Genomic DNA, 27,500 nt, shown 5'->3' with positions numbered 1-27,500 from the left:
ATAAATTAAAGTGAATTATTAAGAGATATATGTCAGAGAATGGCCAAGAGCATACAGTTGAACAACAACTGAACAAGGGTATACTAAACAGCATACAAGGTAAGGTCTTAGCTTATTGAAATTATCCACGCTTCTAGTGGAGGTAATTCAATTATTTGGTGGCAATATGTACCGACTTCAAATCGGAATGAGAAATAATCTCAAGTATCATGAATTCTCTAAAACTGGCATGCCATTAAGGAAGAGACGGTCTGTCAGAAGATAAGAGGCCTGGTGTGGACACGTGCTTTCACCATAATAAACGTCATCAGCACAGCAACTGTCTGACCTTATTTTCAGTGAGACAATATATATAGGAAAAGAAAACATTTAGGGTCTAAGCAATTTGCAAAAATGAAACGAAAATGAACCGAGAGAAATAATTCAGATTGTCCAGTCCAATGGTATGCATTTAAACAACAAAGATGAATAATGGTATATTAAATAATATACAAGATAAATTTCTGATTTATTGAAGTTAACTTTGCCTCCAGAGAGGAGAGAGCAATCACCTGGTGGCAGTCGGTACCAACTTCAAATGAGGAGAGATAATCTCGAGGACCAAGAATTCTCAGAAATATTGACTCTGATACACATATAAATATGTATGCATACATATATATATATATATATATATATATATATATAAATAATAAATGCGCCCTTTTAAAGCCTAGCCAGGCTCATGGGCCCGATTTCCTGGTTTCTATGGCGTATGTGTTCCCCAGCTGGATGGGACGCCAGTCTATCGCAGCGTTACTCATTTTTGCCAGCTGAGTGGACTGGAGCAACGTGAAATGAAGTGTTTTGCTCAAGAACACGACGCGTTGCTCGGTCCAGGAATCGAAACCACAATCTTACAATCATGATGCTCACACCCTAACCACTAAACCACATGCCTCCATATATATATATATATGCGTATGTATTAAAGACCATGTGGATATGAAGAACAAGAGATTTGTGTGTGTATGTGTGTACTGAGGAGACCCCCTTCAGTCATGACTGACCATGGGATTGCACCTAGAAAGTTACCCTCCGAGGCACAAGTCTGGGCAAGGTTGTTTCTGGAAGACCAGCAGTCGCCCATGCATACCAGCCTCCCCTCGAAACGCCACAAGTGTTATCCAAGGGGAAGGCAAAGGGGCCGATACAGCTTGGCACCAGTGATGTAGCAATTCATTTCTACAGCTGAATGAACTGGAGCAACGTGAAATAAAGTGTCTTGCTCAAGAACACAGCGCACAGCCTTGTCTGGGAATCAAACTCACAACCGCTATGTTCTGAGTTCAAATTCCGCCGAGGTCGACTTTGTCTTTCATCCTTTCGGGGTCGATAAAGTAAGTACCAGTTATGCACTGGGGTCGATGTAATCAACTTAATCCGCTTGTCTGTCCTTTTTTGTCCCCTCTGTGTTTAGCCCCTTGTGGGTAGTAAAGAAATAGGTATTTCGTCTGTCTTTACGTTGTGAGTTCAAATTCTGCCAAGGTTGACTTTGCCTTTCATCGTTTTAGGGTCGATAAATTAAGGACCAACCCACCCACCCCACCCTCCTCAAAAAAAAAAAAAATTTAGGCCTTGTACCTAGAATAGAAAAGAATATCTACTTTTCCATGCCTGCAAGGGTTAGATGAGAGTATTTTAAGGCAGAGTTTTTTATGGCCTGGAGCCCTTTCTGACACCCCATCCCCTGCTTCCAAGTGAGGTTATAGAGGTATGATTATGTAGTCTTTGATACACTCTAATACTCGTGACTCAAACATATTTGAGCAGAGGTCTTGTCAATTGAAGCAGAACAATACTTAGAAGTAATACTGGTCTCAGCTCAGCCCATCAAAACACTTAGTACTCTTAGAGTCACTCCTACCAAGTCATACCCAAGTGATAAGAAGTTTGCACCCCAATGACTTGGTTGTGTTCAGTTTCACTGCATGGCTTCTTCTTCTTAAGCCTAGGGCTGACCAAAAGCCCTGTAAGTGAATCTCGTAGATGGGAACTGAATACGTATGTAAATGATTGTCACTGTTACATAAGTAGTATCATTTGTTCCCAGTATTCTTTTCTAATCTAGGCACAAGGCCTGAAATTTTGGGGGAGGAGGCCAGTCGATTAGATTGACCCCAGTATGCAACAAGTACTTAATTTATCGACCCCCAAAGGAAGAAAGGCAAAGTCAACCTCGGCAGAAATTCATTTCCAATATTACCTTACTCTTTTAATTGTTTCAGTCATATGACTGTGGCCATGCTGGAGCACCGCCTTTAGTCGAGCAAATCGAATCCAGGACTTATTCTTTGTAAGCCTAGTACTTATTCTATTGGTCTCGTTTGCCGAACTGCTAAGTTAAACACACCAGCATCGTTTGTCAAGCGATGTTGGGGGGACAAACACTGACGCACAAACATATATATATATACATATATACGATGGGCTTCTTTCAGTTTCCGTCTACCAAATCCACTCACAAGGTTTTGGTCGGCCCGAGGCTATAGTAGAAGACACTTGCCCAAGGTGCCACGCAGTGGGACTGAACCCGGAACCATGTGGTTCGTAAACAAGCTACTTACCACACAGCCACTCCTACGCCCTTGTTTAGAAATATTACCTTGCTTAGAAATAGGCGAGGGTTGGTGAGAGGAAGGGTATCCAGCCGCAGAATATCTGCCTTGTATAAACTCGATCTGACCCAAGGGAAAGCTGACGTTAAATAATTGATGATGATGATGATACATATCAATATCATTCAGCATCCGTTGTCCATGCTGGCATGGGTTGGACGGCTTGATCAGTGCTGGCAACCTGGAAGGCTGCACCAGGTTCCAGTCTGATTTGGTATGGTTTCTACAGCTGGATGCCCTTCCCAACACCAACAACCACTCTGAGAGTGTAATGAGTGCTTTTACGTGCCATTTACGAGACACCGGTATCTTCCACGACTAAGATTTTACTTGGCTTGATATATATATATATATATATGTATGTTCTTTTATTGGTTTCGGTCATTTGATTGTGGCCATGCTGGTGCACTGCCTTTAGTAAAATAAATCGACCCCAGGACTTCTTCCGTGTCGCATTAGCATCCCAGTTTGCTGATTTAACACTTGCCTCACAGAGGGCAGCGAGCGCATCGGAGGGTATCCAGCCGCGGAATATCTGCCTTGTATAAACTCGGTCTGACCCATGGGAAAGATGAGGTTAAATAATAGATAATGATGATCATGTGGTCGTTAGCCTCAAATCGCCAGGTCTGGTTGGCGTTTGTGAGAGACGCAGCATTGAGGATGAATGAAGCCAGCTCAACCCACCCAGGGTGAATGCTGTCTCAAGACAAGAGAAGAAGACCCCAGGACTTATTCTTTGTAAGCCTAATACTTATTCTATCACTCTCTTTTCTGAACCACTAAGTTACAGGGATGTAAACACACCAGCGTCGGTTGTCAAGCGATGGTGTGGGGACAAACTAAAGGCGGCGAGCTGGCAGAAACGTTAGCATACCAGGCGAAATGCTTAGCGGTATTTCGTCTCCGTTACGTTGTGAGTTCAAATTCCGCCGAGGTTGACTTTGCCTTTCATCCTTTCGGGGTCGATAAATTAAGTACCAGTTATGCACTGGGATCGATGTAATTGACTTAATACCTATGTCTGTCCCCTCTGTGTTTAGCCCCTTGTGGGTAATAAAGAAATAGGTGTGGGGACAAACATATATATATATATATTTTAAGTATTATTTCGTGATGTGCAGACTGATACCATGAGTTTACTGTAAGATATACGCATTAGGTTATTTTTATATTATCTGAAATAGAATACCTGCATATCAATTAATCCCCCAAAATTGAATATACTTTGTATATTTATAGATAAATATATAAATTTAGCGATAAATAAGACCCCAAAGTACGATATGTAGATGCATATAATGCTGTAGGGTTACACCTGATTGATTTGTAAAATTGTTTTCCCCAAAAGCACCCACTACACTCTCAGAGTGGTTGGCGTTAGGAAGGGCATCCAGCTGTAGAAATTCTGCCAGATCAAGACTGGAGCCTGGTGCAGCCATCTGGTTGCCAGCCCTCAGTCAAAACCGTCCAACCCATGCTAGCGTAGAAAACGGACGTTAAACGATGATGATGATGATATATATATGACAGGCTTCTTTCAGTTTCTGTGTACCAAATCCACTCACAAGGCTTTGGTCGGCCCGAGGCTATTGTAGAAGACACTTACCCAAGGTGCCACACAGTGGGACTGAACCCAGAACTATGTGGTTGGGAAGAAAGCTATTTTCCATGCTGACAAGAGTTAAATAGTTCCATAGGAACTGGCATGTGAGGAGACTGCTTCAAACCCTGTTCTCTGCTTTGGCATGGTTTCTATGGCTGAATGATCTTCCTAACAGCAGCTACTTTACAAAGTATATTACTGAGTGCTTTTTACGTGACACCAGCAGCATTTAAAATCTGTCTCCCATGCTGGAATAGATTGGACAGTTTGACGGGAGCTGGCAAGATGGAGAGCTGCACCAGACCCCATTGTCTGCTTTGGCATAATCTTTAAGGCTAGATGCCCTTCCTAACATTAACCACTTTACAAAGTGCACTGGTTGCTCTTTATGTGACACCGGTACCGGTGCTTTTTACATGATGCCACCACTAGTGGGTGTCATCAAGTAACTTGCAAAATGAAGCTCCCCTCAGTTGAGAGAGGGGATGGGAAAAGGGTAAATTGAATAGAGGCAGGTGGTAGTCTGCATTGGCATGACATGTATTTCGAAAAATCAACTGAAAGTGCACCATTTCAGACAGGGTTCTTCAGGGTAAAGTTGATTGGAGTTACAGGTGTAACATGATGTAGCTAGCATCATGAAAGAAGGAGAAAGATAGAAGATACCTCTCTATGGTGTGGTACAGATCTCAGTTAAGGTATTTGCCATTAGGCATAGTGAAGATGGAGGTTCGCAGAATTCAAATCATTATCATCATCCCTTAACCCTTTCGTTACCAATCCAGCTGAAACTGGCTCTAAGTATAAATGTCTTATAAATGTCTTGTTTTCATAAGTTTCGAATTAAAATCTTCCACCAAACCTTAGTCACAATTTATGTTCCTAACACTAGCTTAATGATAGCTAAGTTATTTTACTAAATTCTTTGTTATATTTAAAATAATTGAAAGAAACACAGAGCATCTCAAAATAAATACAGCAACAAAAGGGTTAACATCCTCCTTCCAGGATAGCATGAGTTGGATGGTTTGAGAGGAGCCTGCACCAGACTTCTGTGTCTGTTTTGGCAGGGTTTTTTTAATGCTGGATGCCCTTCTTAACACCAACCTCTCCACAGAGTGGAGCGAATGCTCTTTATGCAGCACAAGCACAGGCGAGGTTAGTTGGGCATCATTTTTACAGCCGGATGCCTTTCCAAATGCCAGCCACTTCACAGTATAGACTGGATGCTTTGTAAGTGGCACCAGCACTGACAGGGTCACCAAGTAACTTGTAAGACATAGGATCCTTTGAGAGATGGAAGAGGGCATCAGAGGAGGGGATCTTGTGTCAAATGATGAAAGGTTATAGTGAAACAGAGAGACAGAAACAGGTGTCTCGCTGTAGGGGATATATCAAATATTCGTGTCTGTTGCCAGCCTCACCTGGCCCCCGTGCCGGTGGCACATAAAAAGCACCATCCGTTCGTGGCCGTTTGCCAGCTCTGTCTGGCACCTGTGCGGCTGGTACGTAAAAAGCACCCATTACACTCACGGAGTGGTTGGCGTTAGGAAGAGCATCCAGCTGTAGAAACACTGCCAGATCTGACTGGGCCTGATGAAGCCTTCTGGCTTCACAGACCCCAGTTGAACCGTCCAACCCATGCTAGCATGGAAAACGGACGTTAAACGATGATGATGATGATTAGAATCCAAAGAGACTTGTATTATTCAGAAAAATCAGCATAGGCATAGGAGTGGCTGCGTGGTAAGTAGCTCGCTTACGAACCACATGGTTCCGGGTGCAGTCCCACTGCGTGGCACCTTGGGTAAGTGTCTTCTACTATAGCCTCGTGAGTGGATTTAGTAGGCAGAAACTGAAAGAAGCCCGTCGTATATATGTATATATGTGTGTGTGTTTGTCCCCCCAACATCGTTTGACAACCGATGGTGGTATGTTTACGTCCCCGTAACTTTTGGCAAAAAGTGACCAATAGAATAAGTGCTAGGCTTACAAAGAATAAGTCCTGGGGTCAATTTGCTATATCAACAAAAGGCGGTGCTCCAGCATGGCCACAGTCAAATGACTGAAACAAGTAAAAGAGTAGAAAGAACACAGTGTAAAATTGCCATAATTGTCCTGCTCTCCTCTCAACTTTTCTATGAAGAACAACCATCGAAAATGGATCTTAATTTCCTATAGAAATTTCATTGTACTCACTTTAATATTTATGCGTTCCAATCATTGAACTGCAGCCATGCTGGGGCACCACCTTGAAGGGTTACAGTCAAGCAAATTTACACCGAATTTTTTAAGTCTGGTACCTATTTTATTGGTTTCTTTGGCTGAACTGCTAAGTTACAGGGACATAAACAAAACAACACTGGTTGTCAAGTGGTTGGGAAGGGATGTGCACATGCACAAAGACACGCACATACATGTATACGACAGGCTTCTTTCAGTTTCCGTCTACCAAATCCACTCACAAGGAATTGTTTGGCCTGGGACCACAGTAAAAGAAACTTGCCCAAGGTGACACACAGTAGGGCTGAACCTGGTATATTTAATTCTATTGGCACTGAAAAACTTCGCAAAAATGTTTCTCCAAGTTTTACATAATCAATCATCCACATAGAAGCTAATGGTTTTAAACAGCGTACCATTTAAAACCATTCTATGTTCCAAAAGTTTTAATTTTTTCTTGGCACGTAAAAAGCACCCACTACACTCACGGAGTGGTTGGCATTAGGAAGGGCATATCCAGCTGTAGAAACACTGCCAGATCAGATTGGAGCCTGGTGCAGCCTCCTGGCTTCCCAGACCCCGGTCGAACCGTCCAACCCATGCTAGCATGGAAAGCGGACGTTAAACGATGATGATGATGAATGATTAGATACATGAAACTTAGAGTAACAGCTTCAATAAAACTGTATTTACTCTACCTCTCGTAGTCGAGAACTAATTTCTTCACCTTTTATATACATACACACTCTCTCAATAGATATGATTTTTTTCCACGTAGCATCAGCAAGCAGTTTTACACTGTTGCATTCTGGAGAAAATAGAATCAGTTTTGCAAATGAGAAATGAAAATCAGAAACCGACAGCCATTTAAATAGTTTCATAATAATTATTGTGTCCGAAGTTTGCAAATTTACAAAACTGAAGATGTTATATCTGAACACATCTCTTCCCATTGTTTTAGGGCTTATATATATATATATATATATATATATATATGTAAAAAGTAAAAAATATATACAAACTGGGACAAGAACGTGAAACACCTAGAAGACGACATATATATATATACACACACATATATATATATGCATTTGATACCATCATTTATAAGGCGAGCTGGTCAAATCGTTAGCATGCCGGGCAAAATGCATGTCGGCATATCGTCCGAGTACAGATTCTGAGTTCAAATTCCACCGAGGTCGACTTTGCCTTCCACCCTTTTTGGGGTCGATGTAATCGACTTATTCCCATTCCCGAACTTGCAGGCCTTGTGCCAAAATTTGAAACCAATATATTATTGGGCTTTGTCCTGCAAAACGCTGGATAAAAGGATTAAATGCTTTTTTTTTAAAAAAAAAACACACCGTTTTTTGAATCCCTATAAAAAGCGCTTTTGCAGAGGCATAAGTGTTACAATATTTCTTCTTTTCTAAATTATCAAATATTTAAAAGGAAAAAAATGCCTTGTTCTCTCTCCCTGTGCAACAATCATCAACAAACGATATCGAAAACGTCAGAGCAGAGCACGGAAAGTTAACAAAAATAAGCAACATTAGTTAAAAGAAATGTGAAGACGAATTCTTGAGTTCAAATTCTGCCTCAGCCGACTTTGTCTTTTTATTGTTCCGGGATCAATAACATAATTGTTATCAGTCAACTACAAGGAATAGATTTAATCGATGTCACCACCCACTAACAACATTAAAAAATGTGTAAATTTGTAGCACTTTTAGAAATCGTTTATTTATCCAATAGCCACTCCATATCTGATTGGGAAAATAAGAACGGTCTGAGATCGATTTAATTGACCTCTGTTCTTTTTCCCCCCCAAATTTCTAGGCTAGTGTCAAAGAAATTGGAATAGCACAGTCGTTAGAACAGGCAGTATATTAGTTACGGCCCTTCAAGTTCGGAGTTCGCATCACGCCCGAGGTCAATGTTGCCCTTTGCCTTTCCTGGGCCGATGAAATAAAGCACTAATCAAGTACTAAGATCGATACAATGGTTTGTAACCCTCTCATATTTAAGGTCAAGGCTGAATCGTCGGCGCGTAGAACAAAATATCTTGCAGTAAGTATTCCGGCTCTTTGCATTCTCAGTTCAAATCTCACCGAAGTCAACTTCGCTTTTATCTCTCCGGAGTTAATAAGATCAGCTATTTAAACAGTCAGTCAGTTACTCAGATCGATGATATCGACTGACGAACGAACCCTCCTCCTCCCTGTCTCATCAAAATCGCCGGCCTTGTGCAGAAATCAGAAACAGTTATTTGTACTTTAAAAGCGATTCATGTAAAAAAGAAAAAAAAAAAAGAAAATAACAAAGTGAAACGAATAACAAAAAAAAAATTTATCTTTTTTTCGAAAGAAAAAAAAAAAAAAAAAAAAAAAACAGAAAGAAATCAATACAAGGACTTACCGATCACAACAGCCGCCTGGGCAGGGGTTTCAGTAACATCGCTCGTCGGGGGACTGGATTCAAACTCGTATATTCGATCAGTAGCCATGTGATGGCGTCGAGTGTTCTTGGCAGTTTTGCCAGACTCAATCGTTTGAACAGGTCCAGAGCCGGAAGTAGCAGTCAGTAAGTTACTACTAGTATTGTTACTAGTATTGCTACCAATAGCTGCCGCGTTTGTACTGAAGCCCATCTGGCTATTATTACTATGAATATTACTGTTGTTGTTGCTGCTATTAGTAGTTGTATTGCTGTTGTTGCTCATGATGGTCGAGTTGCCATCTGGAAGGCAAGTTTTCAGGTTGTTTAACGAAGAGATCCCTGTGCCATGGCTGTGATTATTATTATTGTTGTTGTTATTACTGTTGTTGTTGTTATTATTATTACTACTAACACTACTACTACCAGTACCACTGCTGATGATACCGGTGGAAGAGGTGGTGTTAGCCAGAGCAGTAGTTGTGGTCATGGCATGTGGGTTGGCAACGTTCGGACAAGGAAGGTTGCTGTTTGGGGGCAACGGCATCATAGAAACCGACGAGGTCGACGACGGAACCGGCGAATTTGAGGACTTGATCGAGCAGAGACTGTGCAGGCGTGAAGCTAACACGTCGTTCCTCAAACCTAACGGATGGTGGAAGGAAACACTCGAAGGAGACGTCCCCATGTTGCAAGGGGACATCATCATCATACCTTTGTTGCCCGCCATACTACTGTTGCTATTGTTTGTGGGGCTGTTGTTGCCGAGGCCCATGTTCGCCACACCAGTGGTCAACGAAGTGCTGGCTGAACTGGTCACATTCATACTGTTGTTAGTGGGTAATCGTCGGCAGTTAAGGTTGCCAGCTGCAGAACTGCTGCTGCCGCCGCTGATGTTGTTGTTGGTAATAGTAGTAGTAGTAGAATTATTTATGTTGTTGTTATTATTATTTGTAGTGTTGTTGTTGTCTGCGAGCAATCCAGTATTGTTCACCGAAGAGGAGAGGTGACGATGATGTGGTTGTTGTTGATGATGCTGATGATGCTGCTGCTGTTGTTGCTGCTGTTGCTGGCGGTGAATCTGTAGATGCTGCTGTTGCTGGCGGTGGTGGTGATGGTGGTGCAGATTAGATCCGCTATTCACATTGTTACTGCTTGTTGCTGATTTCTGGACAGCAGACAGTAATGGCCGAGAGAGCAAATTGCTCGATGGCTGGGATGTCGAGGAAAGAGAAGAAATAGGAGTGGAGGTAGTGGAAGTAGGCGAAATAATGGAAGTAGCACAAAGCGATGAGTTCGGGGGGAGCACGGGATGAGAAGCTACGTTACTATTACTGTTATTAATATTATTACTCTTGCTGTTGTTGTTGCTGTTATTATTATTATTATTATTACTTCTGTCAGCTACTGCTGACGGTAACATCGTCGATGGTAATGATCCGGCAGATGATGGAGATGTCAGAGAGGTAACTGGGGGCGATGAGGATGAAACCATGGCCGCCGACGATGGTGGCCCAGTTGTGGCGAAATGTGCAGTCTTGTGCATGTAAAATTGCGACCGCTTGTGTTTATAACGCTTTTTGCGATCCTCATTGAAGTCGAACACTCCGACAGTCGACCGTTTGTTCCAAGAACCGCGACCTGACATTGTTGATCAGCCGTTCTGGTAGTTTTTAGGTAGTCCTTTCCACGTATCGTCCTTGTAAAAAAACAAAATCTCTTTTGGCCTACTAGCAATATAATAATATATATGTATCAATTATACATAGAGACACACATTTAAACAGCAATCTGATTTAGTTTTTCTTTCCTTTCGCGATCTCAGTTACAGAAGCACTGAAATCTTTTGTTTATAAATTGGTTCCATAACAGGTACTCCATTAAGCAAGTTTTTTTTGTTTTTTTTTTCTTTGAGGGAGAAAGGGAGGAGGTATATATATATATATGTATATATATTTTGTTTTAGGTAAACAGTGTATAAATATAAATATAAAACGATTAATAAACAAAAGTATGTAGGAAAAAAACAATTTAAAAAAAAATTTTCAGTGATTATAATAGTACGAAAGCGTGAGTGTATGTAAATACAAACATTTGTATACAGATGTTGATTGTTTGTTTCCAGTGTATAATTTTTTAAAAGCGCGGCTTTTAATAAAAAAATAAGTCTTCTTCTCATTCACTCACACACTTTTCCCATTATTGTGCGGTGGGTTATTTAGGAAATATAGGAAATGGATTAAGTATCATCTCTGGAAGGTTTTCTGGCCATCTGCACATGAAATTTACACGCACACATTTAAGAACATTATTAATATGCATAGATTGAAAAGCAAGAGAGAAATGTTTGCACGAGTAACATTATATACATGTACGTGTGTATATATTGTATATATATGTGTGTGTGTTTGTATGAACGGTGTATAAAGGAAGCAATGTGTCCGGAGATTTATAAAAATTAAGTTAGAAAGATGCAGACACAGAGAGAGAGAGAGACAAGAGAGAAATTAATTACTGTAGGTTATACGATTACCAACTGATCAGCCAGATGTAGGGGGTTCGAATCAAAGCATGGATCTGCTTAAATCAAATTTCTTGTAACCATTGCCAGGATAAAGTTAATTCTTTTGTTGTTGGAATCACATATAATTGACCACTGCTTGCCATTTATGCCTTGTTTTTTGTTTTTTTTTCTTTTTCTCTAACTAGGTTTCCACTCCATACAACATTAGAAATTGTTCCAAGAATTGTAGCGAATATTTAAGTTCTTTTTCTTTGGTTTCTTGTATTTTAAATGGTTTGTTTGTTTGTCATTGAGCAATTGTATACAAAGATTTGTTTTAAATCAATAAGTTAGTTACAAGACAAAAACAAAGCAATATATGAGGTGTAGGTGTATAACGTATATGTGTGCATGTGCGTGTATATATGTATATATATATAATGTATCTATATATATAATTAAATTAAATGGCTTGTTTAATGAATAAAAATTAGCATGGCATTATAATGTTTCATCATTATTTTAACACATATATATATACAATTTATATAACATATATGTATAAAAATATATGCATGTATGGACCGAACTGTAATCAACATATAACGGTATGCGTGCACGTTGACAATGAAACTGTAAAAAAGAAAGAGAGGAATAAGTACTAGGGTGTCCTATGGCCAAACAGCCTGACTACAAAGAACTTAAAAAAGCAGAAATGATTATTATTATTATTATGATGATTGTGGTTTTATGGAAGGTGATGGTAGAGTTTGATTTTAGTACGTCACATCAATAGCTTGGTGCCGTGTGACTCTGGCTAAAGATGTGAACGGTTTTATCTAATCAATATGTGATGAAGAGAAACTGGAATAATAATAATAATAATAATAATATTGATAATAATGATGATGATGATAGTGATAGTGATGATGATGGTGATTGCTGTCACAGTAGGTTCTTTGAGGAGCCAAAAGTAAAATGGGAAACAAAAATAAAATTAGGAAAGAGGTGAAAGAAAGAAAAAGAAGAAACTGGGGAAGAAGAAAAATCCTGTTTTTCCGATTTTCTTGGAGAATGTAAGATGTAGAATGTGTGTGATGACAAACAAACCCAAAAATAAAAAAGGATCCGTCCATAAATATTTATATATACAGAAAGTGAGACGATCGTGTGTGTGTGAAGACGTGTGGAGGTATATATATAGATAGAAGGATAAATATGTATATCTATCTATCTATGGATATATATATATTGTATGTATATATGTGTGTATATAAATGTTTTTGGTGGCCTGGTACAAGAAGTTAGGTGTTAGATCGTAATGGCGGTCGAGCCAGGGTACGGAGACAAGGAAGGAAAGAAGAAAGCAGAGAGGAGTGGGAGTAGGAGGAAAAGAAAAGAGAGAGGTGTGGGATGGAGAGAAGGAAGAAGAAGAAGAAGAAAGTAAAGACGGAGTAGGAGTTGGAGGAAAAGAAGAGAGAGAGAAGTGGGGTGGATAGAAGGAAGAAGAAGAAAGTAAAGAGGGAGTAGGAGTTGGAGGAAAAGAAGGGAGAGAGGTGGGGTGGATAGAAGGAAAAAGAAGAAAGTAAAGACGGAGTAGGAGTTGGAGGAAAAGAAGAGAGAGAGAAGTGGGGTGGATAGAAGGAAGAAGAAGAAAGTAAAGAGGGAGTAGGAGGAAAAGAAAAGAGAGAGAGGTAGGAGAGAAGGAAGAAGAAGAAATTAAAGAAGAATAGGAGGAAAAGAAAAGAGAGAGGTAGGATGGATAGAAGGAAGAAGAAAGTAAAGAGGAGTAGGAAGAAAAGAAAAGAGAAAGAGAGGTAGGGTGGATAGAAGGAAGAAGAGGAAAAGAAATACGTGATTTAATAAAAGGAGGAACAGTAGGAGAAGGAAAAGGGAGGTAAGATGGATAGCAGAAGAAAGAAGGAAAGGAATAAGACCTTCGTCTCTTTCCCCGCCTTTTATTAATTTCCTTTTTTTCTTTTTCCTTCTTCTCTCCATCTTACCTCCCTTTTTTCTCCTCTTTTTCTCTTTTATTGAATCTCATTCCTTCCCTTTTTCCTTCTTTCTTCTCTCCATTTTATTTCCCTTTTCTCTTCTTTTCCCTCTTTTATTGAATCTCATTTCTTTCATTTTTTCCTTCTTTCTTCTCTCCATCTTATCTCCCTTTTCTCCTTCCTCTTTTTCTCTCTTATTGAATCTCATTCCTTTCCTTTTTCCTTCTTTCTTCTCTCCATCTTACCTCCCTTTTCTCCTTCCTCTTTTTCTCTTTTATTGAATCTCATTCCTTCCTTTTTTCCTTCTTTCTTCTCTCCATCTTACCTCCCTTTTCTCCTCTTTTTCTCTTTTATTGAATCTCTTTCCTTCCCTTTTTCCTTCTTTCTTCCAGCCATCTTACCGACCCTCCTCCTCTCCCCCTTTTTAATTGATTCACTTATTTATTTCCTTTTTTCTTCTATCTATCTATCCGTTCTCCTTCTTTTATCCTACTTTATTTGATTCACTTATTTCTTTCCTTCTTCTTTTTGAAGAAAAGAAGGAGGTAAGACGGATAGAAAAAAAAGAAGGAAAGAAACTATTGAATGAATAAGGGGAGGAGGGGGAACAGAGGTGGGGCGGGCAATTATTTGTGAGAGAATAAAGAGAATTGCCAAGCCTCGTTTTTGATATCTCTTCCGGTCTTATTTCCGAAATACCCAACTTCCTGTTCACGCTACTTTTGTTGTTGTTTATTTTCTTTTAGCTTCTTCTATCTCTGTCAGGCATTGGACTGCGGCCATGCTGGGGCACCGCCTTGAAGAGCTGAATGAATCGACTCAGTACTTATTTTTTTTTAAAGCTTGCTACTTACTCTATCGGGTTCTTTTTGCCGAATTGCTAAGTGACGGGGATAAACAAACCAACACCGGTTTTCAAGCGGTGGTAGGGGGGGTCAGCCACACACACACACACACACACAAAAAACGGGCTTCTTTCAGTTTCCATCTACCAAATCCCTTCACATGCCGTGGGATTGAACCCGAAACCATGTGAAGCAAATTTCTCCGTCTTCTCACCATACGGCCACGCCTGTACTTACATGATCAAATTTTTTCCACCACTACAGCAAAAAAAACCACCTCGCGTCCTTTCCGACACTGTGCATCAAGGAGGACACTATCCAGTGTGTCCTTCTCTAATTTGAGGGAGATCTAGGGGTCAAGTTGTGGATCCCTTGTTGGCTCAATGAAACGTTAGCACGCCGGGCGAAATGCGTAGACGTATTTCGTCTGCCGTTACGTTCTGAGTTCGAATTCCGCCGAGGTCGACTTTGCCTTTCATCCTTTCGGGGTCGATAAATTAAGTACCAGTTACGCATTGGGGTCGATACAATCGACTTAATCCGTTTGTTTGTCCTTGTTTGTCCTCTCTGTGTTTAGCCCCTTGTGGGTAATAAAGAAATAGGTATTTCGTCTGCCGTTACGTTCTGAGTTCAAATTCCGCCGAGGTCGACTTTGCCTTTCATCCTTTCGGGGTCGCTAAATTAAGTACCAGTTACGCACAGGGGTCGATGTACTCGACTTAATCAGTTTGTCTGTCCTTGTTTGTCCCCTCTGTGTGTAGCCCCTTGTGGGTAGTAAAGAAATAGGTATTTTTTATTGCTGTTTTCTGACCACTTTAACTTCCAGCTCTGTCTGTTGAACAGACCCTGCAATGAAGGCTGTGTTGTGTACTATTTTAAGCTGCACAAAAGAAAAAGGGAGAAAAATGTGAAAGAACCGAAAATGAAAACCTGGAAGACAACAATAAAATAAAAAAAAAAAAGATGTAAGTGTTATACCTTTTGTCATACTTGTTTCAGTCATTAGGTTGCGGCCATGCTGGGGCACCATCACGTTGGATTTTGGGCGAACAAATCGACCTCAGTACTTATTTTTAAAAGCCTGCTACTTATTCTATTGGGACTTTTTTTGCCGAACTGCCAAGTTATGGGGACGTAAACAAACCAACATCGGTTGTCGAGCTATGGTGGGGGGACAAACACAAACATAGACACCACACACGCATGATAGGCTTCTTTCAGTTGCCATCTACCAAACTCACTCACAAGGCTTTGGTCAGCCTGAGGCTAAAGTAGAAGACACTTGCTAGAAAGTGGGACTGAACCCAGAACTATGTGGTTGGTAAGCAAGCTACTTACCACACAGCCACTTCTGTACCTACATATACAGATAAAAGTTATATAAAATGATGTTACATCATAAAGCAATACAAAATGATTCCTTGTCTTCCATATAGGTTCATTTAACGTCCGTTTTCCATGCTAGCATGGGTTGGACGGTTCGACTAGTGGGAAGCCAGGAGGCTGCACCAGGCTCCAATCTGATCTGGCAGTGTTTCTACAGCTTGATGCCCTTCCTAATGCCAACCACTCTGTGAGTGTAGTGGGTGCTTTTTATGTGCCACCAGCACAGGTGCCAGAGGAGGATGGCAGCGGCTACAATCGGTTGGTGCTTTCTGCATGCCACCGCCACAGAAGCCAGACTAGGTGGCGCTGGCGTCAGCTACATTCAGATTGTGCTTTTTACGTGCCACCGGCAGGTGCTGGCATTGGCCATGTTCGGTTGGTGTTTTTTACGTGCCACCGGCACAGATATCACAACCTCAATTTCCATTTGATATTTATTTTGATGTTGATGTACTTGACTCAATAGGTCTCCTCAAGCACAGCAGGTCACCCTATGATCCAAGGTAAGCACATCAGGTTGTTCTTTTATCCAAGGTACTTTGGATGGGCTGGGGCAATACGAAACTGGTGCAGGAAACAGCCATGAACTTACATTATTTGTTGGGATAGACATGCACACACACACACACACACACACACACACGTATGTGAGTGTGCATCTAACATGTAAACGGCACCTGTGAAGGTGGCACTTAAAAGCACCCACTACACTCCTGGAGTGGTTGGCATTAGGAAGGTCAACCATGCCAAATCAGACTGGAACCTGGTGCAGTTCTCTGACTTATCAGCTCTAGTCAAACTGTCTAACCCATGCCAGCATGGAGAGTGGATGATGATGGGGATCCTGGAAAATCAATGAGGGCCATCACTGAAGAACTTTGGGTGTTGGATTGGCCTGTCAAAACTGTGGTGCATGAGAGCATTTGCTGAAAGTCTTATGTTCTAAGCAGAGGCCAATTCATGTCTGTAAAGACAGGGAAAACCATGTGATCTGTATCAAGTGGTTACTTTACTAAACATGGTTATAAACTCTAATGAACATGGTATCCTTTGGTTCTCCAAAGAGAAAAAACTCCAGCCAAGACCAAAAGTCTACTAGGAGAAATGACAGTTGGTTACATGTGGATCTTTCTGATATCTCCAGATTGATACACTGTAAGTTTCCAGCAACCATAATGGTTTTAGGAGTGGTGAGTAATGAAGGTTGGATCTTAGAATTAATGTTTTTGGACATGCTGCGGTGTTAAAGGCAATTGTTAAGCCTTGGATAGATGAAGTACACAGTAGAAGGCCAAATGTATTTCAACAAGATTCTTCACCTTCTCACAAAGCCTACATAAATTTCTGGCCTTCAACCCTACCAGGACAATGGACACCATCCCATGGACAACTTTTGGAGCATTGTTGGAATCAGTATTCTCACCATACCAGAGCATCACTGAAGGCTGCCATTGTCAAGATGATGTCTGGAATGAACAAGTACCGTTTAGTGTGTAGGCATATCAATGGTTCTGATCCTGCATTAAAACAGTATCAGACATGAAGGTGGATTCTTGGAATAATCTTATAAGAAAGTTTATTAGAAACACATGCACTAATTTTGATTAAACTACAGTTAGTTTTTGCTGTGGAGGCACATGGCCTAGTGGTTAGAGCAGTGGACTTGCGGGTTCGAATCTCAGACTGGAGCAATGTGTGTTTATGAGCGAAACACCTAAGCTGCACGCGGCTCCAGCAGAAAGTAATGGCGAACTTCTGCTGACTCCTTCGCCACAACTTTCTCTCACTCTTTCCTCCTGCATCTTGCAGCTCACCTGTGATGGACTGGCATCCCATCCAGGTGGGGAACCTATATGCCACAGAAACTGGGAAACTGGCCCTATGAGCCAGGCATGGCTCGAGAAGGAACAAACAATAGTTTTTGCTAGATTCAAGCTGCTTTTTCAAATTACCTAATACATTCTCAAACACTTCTCACATCCTGTATATATATTTCATACACACATACTGATCACTCCATCTTCACTGATGATTGCTGTCTCTCTAATCTTCCTTGTTGTCAATGGCATATCTGACATTCTATCTGTGACCTCTCCAATGACTATTCAATCCTGCTGCAGATCTGCATGGTGTGAAGCATAGGTGAAAGGTGGAAGTTGTAACTGTCACTGGATTGACCAGATCACTCTGTGAGAAGTGACCCCTGTGAAGTGCCATATGTCTCTCCAGACCTAAAATTGACTTACACCTCTTTCATACACTTCACACAACAAATTACTTGGTCTTGGAGGAAGGGTGTTGCATACAGGTGATCTCTAATGGGACTGCAGATGACTGACATACACAGCCTTGGAAAGGAGTATATGGCCACCCATTTCACACCTTCAATATTTTATGTTCTCTTTAAAATTCCAATGACAACCAACCAAAGCCAGTGCCTTAGGCTTTTGTACTCAAGGCAATCCTCTTCAGAAGTTTTACACCCATCCCATAAACACTTCCTTCACTCAGCTCTTTCTGAATACAGGTACCACTCATTTTTGCCAGCTGAGTGGACTGGAGCAACATGAAATAAAGTGTCTTGCTCAAGGACACAATGTGTCACTGAGAATTGAACTCCCGACCTTACGATCGTGAGCCGAATGCCCTAACCACTAAGCCACGCACCTTCAAACCCCAAAATTAGTGGTTCCTTATACACTAGGGTTCCTTATACACATTATAATATGGTACATGTATGAGAAATTATGATAAATACAAGTTCATATAATTTGTTCTCTACTAATCGATCAATGGAAATTGCAGCTGAGTTACCAGTGCCGGTGGCACATAAGAGAACCAGCCGAACATGGCCGTTGCCTTCGCCGCCCCGACTGGCCTCGTGCTGGTGGCACGTAAAAAGCACCATCTGTTCGTGGCCGTTGAACCATCCGAATGTGGCCGTTGCCAGCGCCGCCCCGACTGGCCTCATGCCGGTGGCATGTAAAAAGCACCATCCGTTCGTGGCCGTTGCCAGCCTCGCCTGGTCCCCGTGCCGGTGGCACATAAATAGCACCATCCTATCGTAGCCGTTGCCAGCTTTGTCTGGTCTCCGTGCTTGTGGCATATAAAAAGCACCCACTACAGTCATGGAGTGGTTGGCATCAGGAAGGGCATCCAGCCGTAGAAACATTGCCAGATCAGACTGGGCCTGGTGCAGCCTTCTGGCTTCCCAGACCCCAGTTGAACGTCCAACCCATGCTAGCATGGAAAGCGGACGTTAAATGATGATGATGATGATGATGATGATGATATGTTTCACCATTGTGGTTGTTTGAAACTCTGCATTGGATGTCCTAAGTGCAATCAAATGCTCAACTACAACAGATCACCAGGGGAAGACTTTATTGCCTTATGTTACAAACTGGATGATGATAATCTACATGGAATGAAAAAGTACTTTTTTGTGTTGTGGGAGGATTCTGACCACCCCACAAGTAACTAAAAGGTGGACTGACTCATTGCTGTACAACAAAGAACTGTGTGAAATTAGCAGTTCATATTGGTAGCAGTCACTGTCAGCCTTTGATATAGATTGTTGAGTCTTGTGTAATATTAATAGCAGTGTGTTGTGTATATAGTTCCGTATTTTCATATATCCAATACAAGGATATAAAAATTTGAAATATAAGGGCTTGTGAAATCTACCCTAAAGTCCAACCCCTTCTCAAAGCGGTAAGGTGGTGTAAACGGGCAGTGTCAGAGCTATGCCGTCGGGAACTTCAGTTCCTGGTAGGGCCACCCAAGGCGAATTGGTCTGGCACCGAGCAGTATTAGGGCCACAGCCTGGCCAATGGGGCTCTGGTGAAAATTCCAAGAGGCATCTGATTGGCAACCGGCGGCTTCGAGGTCGTTCTGTCCCTGCGTCTGTGGAGATTCCACGGCAAACAGGGCGTCCCGTCACTCGGAATATGCATGCGGTATGTCGAGGACCGCTTGTGAATTCAATATTCCCACAAAACTTCTATGAATCCATCAGGACCAGAAAAGAAGCTGGCTCGACCCGCCCTGGGTGAATGCCGTCACAAGTAAGTAAGTAAATCTACCTCAATAAAGTTTCATCTAACCCATACTAGCATGAAAAAAATGGATGTAAAAAACTGCTGCTACTGCAGCTGATGATGATGATGATGATGATGACAATGACGATGACACTGTTGATGATGTTGACAGTAGTGAAGTGTTTTATCAAAGGCCACTGCTTGTTACCTAAGAACCTATTTCTTTACTACCCACAAGGGGCTAAACACAGAGGGGACAAACAAGGACAGATCAACGGACTAAGTGGATTATATCGACCCTAGTGCGTAACTGGTGCTGAATTTATCGACCTTGAAATGATGAAAGGCAAAGTCGACCTCGGTGGAATTTGAACTCAGAACGTAACGGCAGACGAAATACGGCTACGCATTTCGCCCGGCGTGCTAACGTTTCTGCCAAGCTCACTGCCCTTAAAAACAGACGAAATACCTATTTCTTTACTACCTACAAGGGGCTAAACACAGAGAGGACAAACAAGGACAGACAAACGGATTAAGTCGATTATATCGACCCCAGTGCGTAACTGGTACTTATTTAATCGACCCCGAAAGGATGAAAGACAAAGTCGACCTTGGCAGAATTTGAACTCAGAATGTAACGGCAGACGAAATACGGCTATGCATTTCACCCAGCGTGCTACCATTTCTGCCTGCTCGCCGTGAGTTGCTATTGACATGTGTGTCTAGGTCCACCTTTATTAGTATCAGTTTAATGTCTTACTTGTTCACCATTTCCCCATTACTTGCATGCACTCCCCGCCCCCCAGAAATCATGCACACACATCTGTACACTCCCTTTTTGAGTTTTCTACTTGAGATTACAACAATCAAACCCTTTGAAAATCAACCCACTTGAGGTTGCACTTGGTTCTTTGATAAAAACTCTTTTTGTTTTAAAGTCATCTGGGTGCAAAAGGTTGTCAAAATTTTATGTTAATTTCTCTTCTAAATACCAGTTTAAAGGAGTGGCAGTGTGGTAAGTAGCTTGCTTACCAACTACATGGTTCCAGGTTCACTCCCACTGCGTGACACCTTGGGCAAGTGTGGAGGCACATGGCCTAGTGGTTAGAGCATCGGACTCGCGGTTGAGGGGTCGCGGGTTTGAATCTCAGTCCGGGCAATGTGTGTGTTTATGAGCGAAACACCTAAGCTCCACGCGGCTCCGGCAGAAGGTAATGGCGAACTTCTGCTGACTCTTTCGCCACAACTTTCTCTTACTCTTTCCTCCTGCATCTTGCAGCTCACCTGCGATGGACCGGCGTCCCATCCTGATGGGGAACCTATACACCAAGGAAACCAGGAAACCGGCCCTTATGAGCCAAGCGTTGCTTGAGAAGGAACAAACAACCTTGGGCAAGTGTCTTCTACTATAGCCTTGGGCCGACCAAAGCCTTGGGAGTGGATTTGGTAGACAGAAACTGAAAGAAGCCCATCGTGTTTATAAACAGCTGTAAGATATTTTCCCAATTTCTATTCCTGTATGTTATATATTTTAATAATTACTGGTATTTTATATATTACATATGTAAAGCATAATATGTTATACATGTATGTATATTGTTGTAATTATCATTTTAGTAAATAAATAAATAAATTGACATAATATAATATCTAAAAGTTGATGAATGCCACCTATTGACCCCCCCCCGTTTTCTTATTGCTCTCTCTCTCTTTCTCTCACTCTCTCTCTCTCTCTCAATATATATATATATATGTATGTATTTGTTTATTTGTGTCTGTGTGTTTGTGTCCTCTCACCATCGTTTGACAACCGATGTTGGTGTGTTTACGTCCCTATTACTTAGCAGTTCGTCTAATAGTGACTGATAGTATAAGTAACTAGGCTTACAAAGAATAAGTCCTGGGGTCGATTTGTTCAACTAAAGGTGGTGCTCCAGCATGGCCACAATCAAATGACTGATACGAGTAAAAGATTAAAAGACTATATGTCAAGGAATCAGGGCAGTGCCTGTGACCTTTGCTTGTCCCTTCATTCTGGTGAGATTGATTGTAGTTCAGTTCCTGATTGAATATCTGCTGTTCAATACCAGCAGGATAAACGTAGGTAGGGAAGGTCATAGGTGGGTGGGTCTTGACCAGATGTTAACAAAAAGGTAAGCATTGCTAAAGCCATTCAAAGATCAGGTGGTGGTGTTAAGCAGGGTGACATGTTAGAGTTACCTCATAAAAGCCCTGATGAAGCCCAGAATCTCAAACAACATTTATTCTACCAAGATGGTCAAGAATATTTATCCCTACAGCACATGAATAGTTAGCCCTTCACCATCTCAGCCAAGTCTTTGAATTCTAAATTAATTACCAATAAACAAACACTATCAGAATCAAGGTTGATTGATTCCATCTTGGGAGTGCTATATAAAGTCCCCTTTGTGTAGCACCCTGGGTGATTGTCATCTATTATATATATATTTCTTTACTGCCCACAAGAGGCTAAACATAGAGGGGACAAACAAGGACAGACAAAAGGATTAAGTCGATTATATCAACCCCAGTGTGAAACTGGTACTTTATTAACCCTGAAAGGATGAAAGGCAAAGTCGACCTCGGCGAAATGTGAACTCAGAACATAACGACAGACGAAATACTTCTAAGCATTTCGCCCGGCGCACTAACGTTTCTGCCATCTCGCCACCTTAATGTGTCATTTATTATATATTTCTTTATTGCTCACAAGGGGCTAAACACAGAGGGGACAAACAAGGACAGACAAACGGATTAAGTCGATTACATCACCGCCAGTGCGTAACTGGTACTTAATTTATTGACCCCGAAAGAATGAAAGGCAAAGTTGACCTCGGCGGAATTTGAACTCGGAACGTAACAACAGATAAAATACGGCCACGCATTTCGCCCGGCGTGCTAACGTTTCTGCCAGATCACTGCTGTCATCTATTATAGCCTTAGGTTGACCAAAGCTTTTGTAGTGACGCCTGGTTCCAGACGCCATTTTGGGATTTTCTTCCATGCATGCACAGGGATTAGAGCCTTCCGGAAGGCCTGTCGGAAGCCCCTTATGCGCATGCGCAGTCATCAGCAGCAGCTAGGCTTGACCACCATTCTCTCTCTTCGACCTCGGCTTCTGACCAGACAGGACACAACTTAGACCAGCTCCATGGAGCTGGAATTCTGACGGCGAGCGACGTTACGAGTCTGTGAAGAATGCCTTCACAATTGCGATTAAACCGACTCTGCTGTTTCCACACCAAGGCAACTTGGCTACTGATTGTCCAGAGATGCAACACTTGTATGGACAGAAAAATAAATATTGTTATTTGTTCGGAGATTCTTGTTTCCGCTATTTTCCTTTCCATGACTATGTAAGGAATTGTGAGGCACCCATCCAGTGCCAACCTCACTTCCCACACTTTGTAAGTGGATCTAGTAGACTGAAACTGAAAGAAACCTGTCATAGATATGTATGTGTGTGTTTGCTCATGACAGCCTCTTCACAACTTGTGTCAGTTTGCTTATGTTCCTCTAAGTAAGTGGTTCAGCGCAAGAGGCTTTTGTTAAAAAACAGAAGTCCTGGGTATGATTTGTGCAATTGAATCCTTGAAAATCATGCACCAGTATGGTCTGAATATAATCTTTCCTACTCTAGGCACAAGGCCCAAAATGGTTTTTTTTTTGGGGGGGGGGCAAACGATTAGATCAACTCCAGTACATAACTGGTACTTAATTTATCAACCCCAAAAGGATGAAAGGCAAAATCGACTTTGGTAAAATTTGAACTCAGACTGTAAAGACAGACGAAATACTGCTAAGCGTTTTGCCCTGTGTACTAACATCTCTTTTCTACTCAAGGCACTAGACCCAAAATTTTTGGAGAGAGGGCTAGTCGATTAGATCAACCCCAGTGCACAACTGGTATTTAATTTATCGACCCGGAAAGGATGAAAGGCAAAATCGGCCTCGGTGGAATTTGAACTCAGAACATAAAGACAGATGAAATACCACTAAGCGTTTCACCCTGTGTGCTAATGTGTCTTTTCTACTCAAGGCACTAGACCCGAAATTTTTGGGGAGGGGGTCAGTTGATTAGATTGACCCCAGTGCACAACTAGTATTTAATTTATCGACCTTGAAGTATGAAAGGCAAAATCGACCTTGGTGGAATTTGAACTCAGAACGTAAAGACCGATGAAATACCACTAATCGCTTCGCCCGGTGTGCTAAAGTTTCTGCCAGCTTGCTGCCTCTATGGTCTGAATATAATGACTGAAACAAGTAAAAGATAAAAAACGCCAAGGAAGGTCTTTTCGGTAATCTCTGCTTAAGCCATTCCTTCATATCTGTGCTAGGTCTATGATGTGGAACTTGCTTTTTACTTTCTTTTGCAGTTTCCTGAATACAACAGTCTTGCTTGGATTTGAAGTGAGATGCTTAAATGAAAATGGTATTTGACAGCACAGAAAACTCAAACTTTGTATGCATAACTTAGTCAGAGGAGGGGAAGAAGTGGTTGTGACTCTTGCAGACTCCTTACCATTAGGGGGTCTGGTGGACCTCCTAAGGGTCAGTGAGAAATTACAGGGGATCGATGATAGCCAAGGTGTCAAATGGGTATCAACGTGTGAAAGACTAGCTCACCCAGATAAACTGCTTAAAATACTTAGATGTTGTTGATTCTCAGCTTTAAGATTTGTTGGTCAATGCTTATAGGATAATGACTATATATATTTCAGGTTTGGAACAATTAAAAGGATTTGGCATTAGGGAGTGAATCTAACTGGCTTCCATGCCAGTGGCACATAAAAGGGCACCATTTGAGCGTAATCGTTACCAACGTCGCCTTACTGGCACCTGTGCTGGTAGCATGTGTAAAAAGATTTGAGTGAGGTCGTTGCCAGTACTGCCTGACTGGCCCCAGTCCTGGTGGCACATAAAAAGCACCCACTACACTCCTGGAGTGGTTGGTGTTAGGAAGGGAATTAAGATTGGAGCCTGGTGCAGCCATCTGGTTCACCAGCCCTCAGTCAAAATCGTCCAACCCATGCTAGCATGGAAAGCAGATGTTAAACGATGATAATGATGATGATGATGATGAATTATTACTGTCTGGCCATGAAACTAACATGCAAGTGGCTGAGTGTTTCACAGACACGCGTGCCCTTAACATAGTTCTCAGGGAGATTCAGTGTGACACAGAATGGCTGACCCTTTGAAATACAGGTACAACTCATTTTTACAATGACAAGCCATGGTGATGATGATGATGATGATGGCAACACCTGGTCATTCTCAGAATAAGGACTTTTGCAAACAACATAAAAATAAGTCATGAATCCTAAAAAATATTGACACCATTTACATGCACTGATACACTAATGAATTAAATTAGTTCATTAACCTATTTGTTCGAAGCTGATTAGGTAAGCAGTACATACTTAAAATAGCAGAATTGTGATTTGGTGATAAAATAAGATAGGAAAAAATAAAAGACTTATCCATACATGATCCCCTACTTGACACACGCAGACACACACACACACACGCATTTTTGCAGAATTCTGGAATTGAAAGACAATGCCTGTATGACAATATGGCTCATTTACAACTAGAGAAGGAGGCACAAACATTCACTACCCAAGGCGGCGAGCTGGTAGAAACGTTAGTGCGCCGGGCGAAATGCTTAGCGGTATTTCGTCTGCCGTTACGTTCTGAGTTCGAATTCCACCGAGGTTGACTTTGCCTTTCATCCTTTCGGGGTCGATTAAATAAGTACCAGTTACACACTGGGGTTGATATAATCGACTTAATCCGTTTGTCTGTCCTTGTTTGTCCTCTCTGTGTTTAGCCCCTTGTGGGAAGTAAAGAAATAGGTATTTCGTCTGCTGCTACGTTCTGAGTTCAAATTCTGCTGAGGTCAACTTTGCCTTTCATCCTTTCGGGGTCGATTAAATAAGTACCAGTTACGTACTGGGGTCGATACAATCGACTTAATCCATTTGTCTATCCTTGCTTGTCCTATCTAAGTTTAGCTCCTTGTGGGCAATTAAGAAATAACAAACATATACTACTCACACACACCCTCAGATATATACACATTTAAACATTGGAGGTCACCAAAGGTGGTCCGGTGGACACCCTAAGGGTCAGCGAGGAATTACAGGATAGCCAAGGTGTCAAATGGGTGTCGGTGTGTGAAAGACCAGCTCACCCAGATAAACTGCTTAGAATATTTAGTCAGCGCCATGAAACGTGGGAAAACATGATAAATTTTCACTGCAGTAAGAAGTCTGATATTGGTACCAGTCAGTGGTGGTATGGAAAGTGGATGTTGGACGATGATGATGCTTTGATGCAACAAAATAATGGTGATAAAGTTATCCATTTCTGATAAGGTTAAGGCATTGTCAGCAATAATGGTTTCTGGTTCTTTTATTTTCTATCCATGAAGATGTCTTAGCATTCAGTAACTTGGGTAAAAAAAAAAGACCAACAGCTGGCACACAATAATCACAAAGTCCAAGAAAGGCAATACTTATAGTATTTTTCAAGACTGGTCCCATGCCAGTGGCATGTAAAAAGCACCACTTGAGCGTGACCATTGCCAGTGACACCTGACTGGCTCCTGTGCTGGGGGCACATAAAAAGCACCATTTGAGCATGGTCGATGCCGGAACTGGCTGACTGGTCCTGTGCCGGTGGCATGTAAAAAGCACCATTTGAGTGTGGTCATTGCCAGGCTGCCTGACTGGCTCCTGTGACAGTTACTCGTAAAAAGCAACACCCAAACGTGGCCAATGCCAGTATCACATGACTGACCCTTGTGCTGGTGGCACGTAAAAAGCACCCACTACTCTCGCGGAGTGGTTGGCTTTAGGAAGGGCACCCATCTGTAGAAATGTTGCCAGATCAGATTGGAGCCTGGTGTAGCCTTCTGGCTCACCAGCCCTCAGCAAACCATCCAACCTATGCCAGCATGGACATTAAATGACGATGATGATGATGACGTACCTGAGTGACCTTTGTGAAGGTATTATTGTATCATCATGCTTTGTTCTTCTACACAAGGAAGAACAAGCAATGGAATCTAAGAGGGCAAGGTGGTGTCATTGAAAGGTAGTTTTACATAAGCCAGTCAGTATCCTTTATCTTTGATTCATTTTAGTCATTAGACTGTGGCCATGCTGGGGCACCACCTGGAAGAATTATAGTCAAACAAATTGATCCCGATGCTTATTTTCATTTTTAAGCTTGGTCCTTATTCTATTGGTCTCTTTTGCCAAACTGCTAAGTTACAGGGATGTAAACACACCAACACCAGTTGTCAAGCAATGGTGGGGACAAGTATAGACACGAAGACACACACACACTCATGACAGGCTTCTTTGATTTTCTTATTTCCTTATTGCCCACAGGAGGCTAAACACAGAGGGGACAAGCAAGGACAGACAAAGGGATTAAGTCGATTACATCGACCCCAGTGCGTAACTGGTACTTAATTTATTGACCCCGAAAGGATGAAAGGCAAAGTCGACCTCAGCGGAATTTGAACTCAGAACGTAACAGCAGACAAAATACCTATTTCTTTATTACCCACAAGGGCTAAACATAGAGGGGCCAAACAAGGGCAGGCATAGGTATTAAGTCGATTACATCGACCCCAGTGCATAACTGGTACTTATTAAATCAATCCTGAAAGGATGAAAGGCAAAGGCGACCTTGGTGGAAGTTGAACTCAGAACGTAACAGCAGACAAAATACCGCTAAATATTTCTCCTGGCATGCTAACGTTTCTGCCAGC

General features: G+C 41.7%; 1 protein-coding gene and 1 long non-coding RNA gene across 5 annotated transcripts in view; both read right to left on the bottom strand.

The window, feature by feature from the left end:
* Nucleotides 1–10,893, bottom strand: part of LOC115211899 (probable serine/threonine-protein kinase ifkA) — a 119,031-nt gene extending 108,138 nt beyond the window's left edge. For 3 of the 4 annotated variants that reach the window (XR_003881696.2, XM_036503186.1, XM_036503187.1), the window contains exon 1: nucleotides 8,905–10,893. Coding sequence is in view for 3 of the 4 variants with exons in the window: in XM_036503186.1 (XP_036359079.1) it covers nucleotides 8,905–10,570 (1,666 nt within the window). In the remaining variant the exon portion in view is untranslated. The remainder of the gene's footprint in view (nucleotides 1–8,904) is intronic. The other variant, XM_029780643.2, reaches the window with a different exon arrangement.
* A 7,246-nt stretch (nucleotides 10,894–18,139) lies between these two features.
* LOC118763582 overlaps nucleotides 18,140–27,500 on the bottom strand; it is a 22,329-nt gene continuing 12,968 nt past the window's right edge. Inside the window, exons 2-4 of the long non-coding RNA XR_004999332.1 lie at nucleotides 23,533–23,545; nucleotides 21,520–21,523; nucleotides 18,140–18,151 (exon numbers count right to left, since the gene is read on the bottom strand). This is a non-coding gene — a long non-coding RNA (uncharacterized LOC118763582). The remainder of the gene's footprint in view (nucleotides 18,152–21,519; nucleotides 21,524–23,532; nucleotides 23,546–27,500) is intronic.

The sequence above is a fragment of the Octopus sinensis genome, linkage group LG5 (genome assembly GCF_006345805.1).
Source record: "Octopus sinensis linkage group LG5, ASM634580v1, whole genome shotgun sequence".
Classification (NCBI taxonomy): Eukaryota; Metazoa; Mollusca; class Cephalopoda; order Octopoda; family Octopodidae; genus Octopus; species Octopus sinensis.
The sequence above is the reverse complement of the archived record's forward strand: the minus strand, read 5'-3'. Positions and strand labels throughout refer to the sequence as shown.